The sequence below is a fragment of the Mus caroli genome, chromosome 15 (genome assembly GCF_900094665.2).
Source record: "Mus caroli chromosome 15, CAROLI_EIJ_v1.1, whole genome shotgun sequence".
Taxonomy (NCBI): domain Eukaryota; kingdom Metazoa; phylum Chordata; class Mammalia; order Rodentia; family Muridae; genus Mus; species Mus caroli.
Genome location: NC_034584.1, coordinates 94,808,123 through 94,810,546, shown reverse-complemented (window position 1 = coordinate 94,810,546; position 2,424 = coordinate 94,808,123). Strand labels below are relative to the sequence as shown.

General features: G+C 54.5%; 1 protein-coding gene across 2 annotated transcripts in view; it reads right to left on the bottom strand.

Annotated features, from left to right (window-relative positions):
* Window positions 1-1,726, bottom strand: part of Ankrd33 (ankyrin repeat domain 33) — a 9,071-nt gene extending 7,345 nt beyond the window's left edge. Inside the window, exons 1-3 of one of the 2 annotated variants that reach the window (XM_021184341.1) lie at window positions 1,706-1,726; window positions 902-1,031; window positions 583-723 (exon numbers count right to left, since the gene is read on the bottom strand). In XM_021184341.1, coding sequence (XP_021040000.1) covers window positions 583-723; window positions 902-1,031; window positions 1,706-1,726 — 292 coding nt within the window. Of the gene's footprint in view, window positions 1-582; window positions 724-901; window positions 1,032-1,259; window positions 1,425-1,705 lie in introns of those variants that run through there. The other variant, XM_021184340.1, reaches the window with a different exon arrangement.
* Between the last annotated feature and the right edge of the window lie 698 nt (window positions 1,727-2,424).

The window sequence follows — 2,424 nt, the reverse complement described above, 5'->3', positions numbered from 1 at the left end:
ACCTGCCATAGCACATCTGCTATTACACACCTATCATACATATTACACTTTCCATAGCACACCTGCCATAGCACACCTGCCATAGCACACCTGCCATAACACACCTGCCATAGCACACCTGCCATTACATACCAGCCAGAGCACAGCTGCCACAGCACATTTGTCATAGCACACCTGCCATAGCACATCTGCTATTACACACCTACCATACATATTACACCTGCCATAGCACACCTGCCATAGTACACCTGCCATAGCACAGGGGCTGTGGCCCTAACGGCTGGGAGTAGGGATGGGGTGGAGTTGGGGGTGAGAGTGAGGGTGGGATTGCTGTGGGATGAGGTGGGAGTGTGATGTCTCACACCTACATGAGCAGCCATACAACACCTGCCATTACACACCTGCCACAGCACACCTGCCACAGCACACCTGCCACAGCACATTTGTCATAGTAACCTGCCATAGTACACATGTCAGAGCATACTTGCTAGAACACACCTGCCATCGCACACCTGCCATAGCACACCTGGCAGAGCACATATGGCATAGCACACCTGCCATAGCACACCTGCCATAGCACACCTGCCATAAGGAGGGCAACTACACACTCGGAGCGATCTCGAATGGCAGCCTTCATCAGAGCTGTGAGTCCCCGCTGGTCCCTGCGTTCCAGGTCCAGGCCAGCAAAGTAGTTGAGCAGGAGAATCACCAGAGACATGTGACCTGCAGAGACAGGACCACATAGCTAGTCTCTCAAGGTAAGGGAATGCTGAAGCTTGGCCTGGGAGACTCTTGTGCAAGGTTTGGGGCTGCTGTCCTAATGGCTGGGAGCGAGGGTGGGATGGAGTTGGGGGTGAGGGTGGGGTAGGTGTGGGATGGAGTGGGGTGCTGTGTCTCACACCTGCTTGGGCAGCCAGCATGAGGGCTGTGTTCCCGTCTTTGTCCTGCTGGTTCACATCCAGGAAAGGACAGCAGCTGAGCAGAGCCACAATGGAACCAAAGCCATGGTAGCATGCAACCATGAGGCCTGTCTGGGGGACAGAGCAGCTTGGACCCCCACTTTCTACTAAGTTCTCCTTAGGACCTTCTTTCCCTCCTAAATCTGTATTTCCCCAGGGCCTGTCCCAACCCCTGTCAAGATGGTTTTCACCCATCTAGAGTGGGGACGACTCTGCGACTCTCTGGGGACCCAGACCAGGATGCTATGTATGAAGCCTGAACTGTCCTCAGCTGTTCTGGTGAGCCCTAAGGCACCTCACCCTCCCGTTGCTGTCCACTTGGGAGGCCTCCTCTGGGGACACACCAGCATCCAGCCTGGCTTGGAGCTCAGCGAGGTCATTGTGGACACATGCCCAGTACAGTGTCTTCAAATTGCATTCAGGGGTTGAGGTCTTGTTGCTGAGGCAGGGCAGGGCCTCAGACATGTCCAGTCCTCTCGGGGCAATAGTGACTCCTCTGCCGCTGGCCTGAGTCCCTCTTTATTCAGCAGGCAGCTATGACAAAATGCCAAGGAACAGTTTCTCCTGCAACCCTGAGTGGATAAGTCCTTGCAGTTGCACGTCTCCCCGGGGCACACCTTTACCCTGGAGGGTGTCTCACCTCTGCCTAGACCCAAGACAGGTAGCCAAGGCATCTTACTGTATGTAGGTCAGGTTCCCAAGGAAGCTCATGACAGGGGTTATCATTTCCCATCCCCCAGCCTTACCTGGGACTCTAGGGTCTCCATCACAGCAGAGGGCCAGCCTGTGGCTCAGCCCACCCCCACACCTCAAAAGCTCACTAGCCCTTCTGTGGGGTAGCTGATACCAGGAAACAAGGCAGGTGACAGATGGCTGTGCCTGCAGAAAGCTGCCATAAACACCTCAGAGCTGAGCCGGGTCAAGCGGGTTAGGAAGGGATTGGGAGCCTGGGGGATGACTGTACTCTCTGCCATTGCCCAATCCTTGCCCTAAGATCCTGCTAGACTTGGATGGTGGCAGCTTCTTCAGGCTCAGAGCTGAGTGGATTCCTCTGGGCTGATCTTTCTCCCCTTCATCGTGGGAAGTCAGCTGCACTTAGATGTGGCCTTGCAAGAGAAGCATTATGGGGGTCTTGGCACCCAGCTGCGGACCCTGAGTGACTTAGTCAGGATTTCTATTCCTGCACAAACATCAGGACCAAGAAGCAAGCTGGGGAGGAAAGGGTTTATTCAGCTTACACTTCCATACTGCTGTTCATCACCAAGGAAGCCAGGACTGGAACTCAAGCAGTCAGGAAGCAGGAACTGATGCAGAGGCCATGGAGGGATGTTACTTACTGGTTTGCTTCCCCTGGCTTGCTCAGCTTGCTTTCTTATAGAACACAAGACTACCAGCTCAGGGATGGCACCACCCACAATGGGCCCTCCACCCTTGATCACTAATTGAGAAAATGCCTTATGGCTGG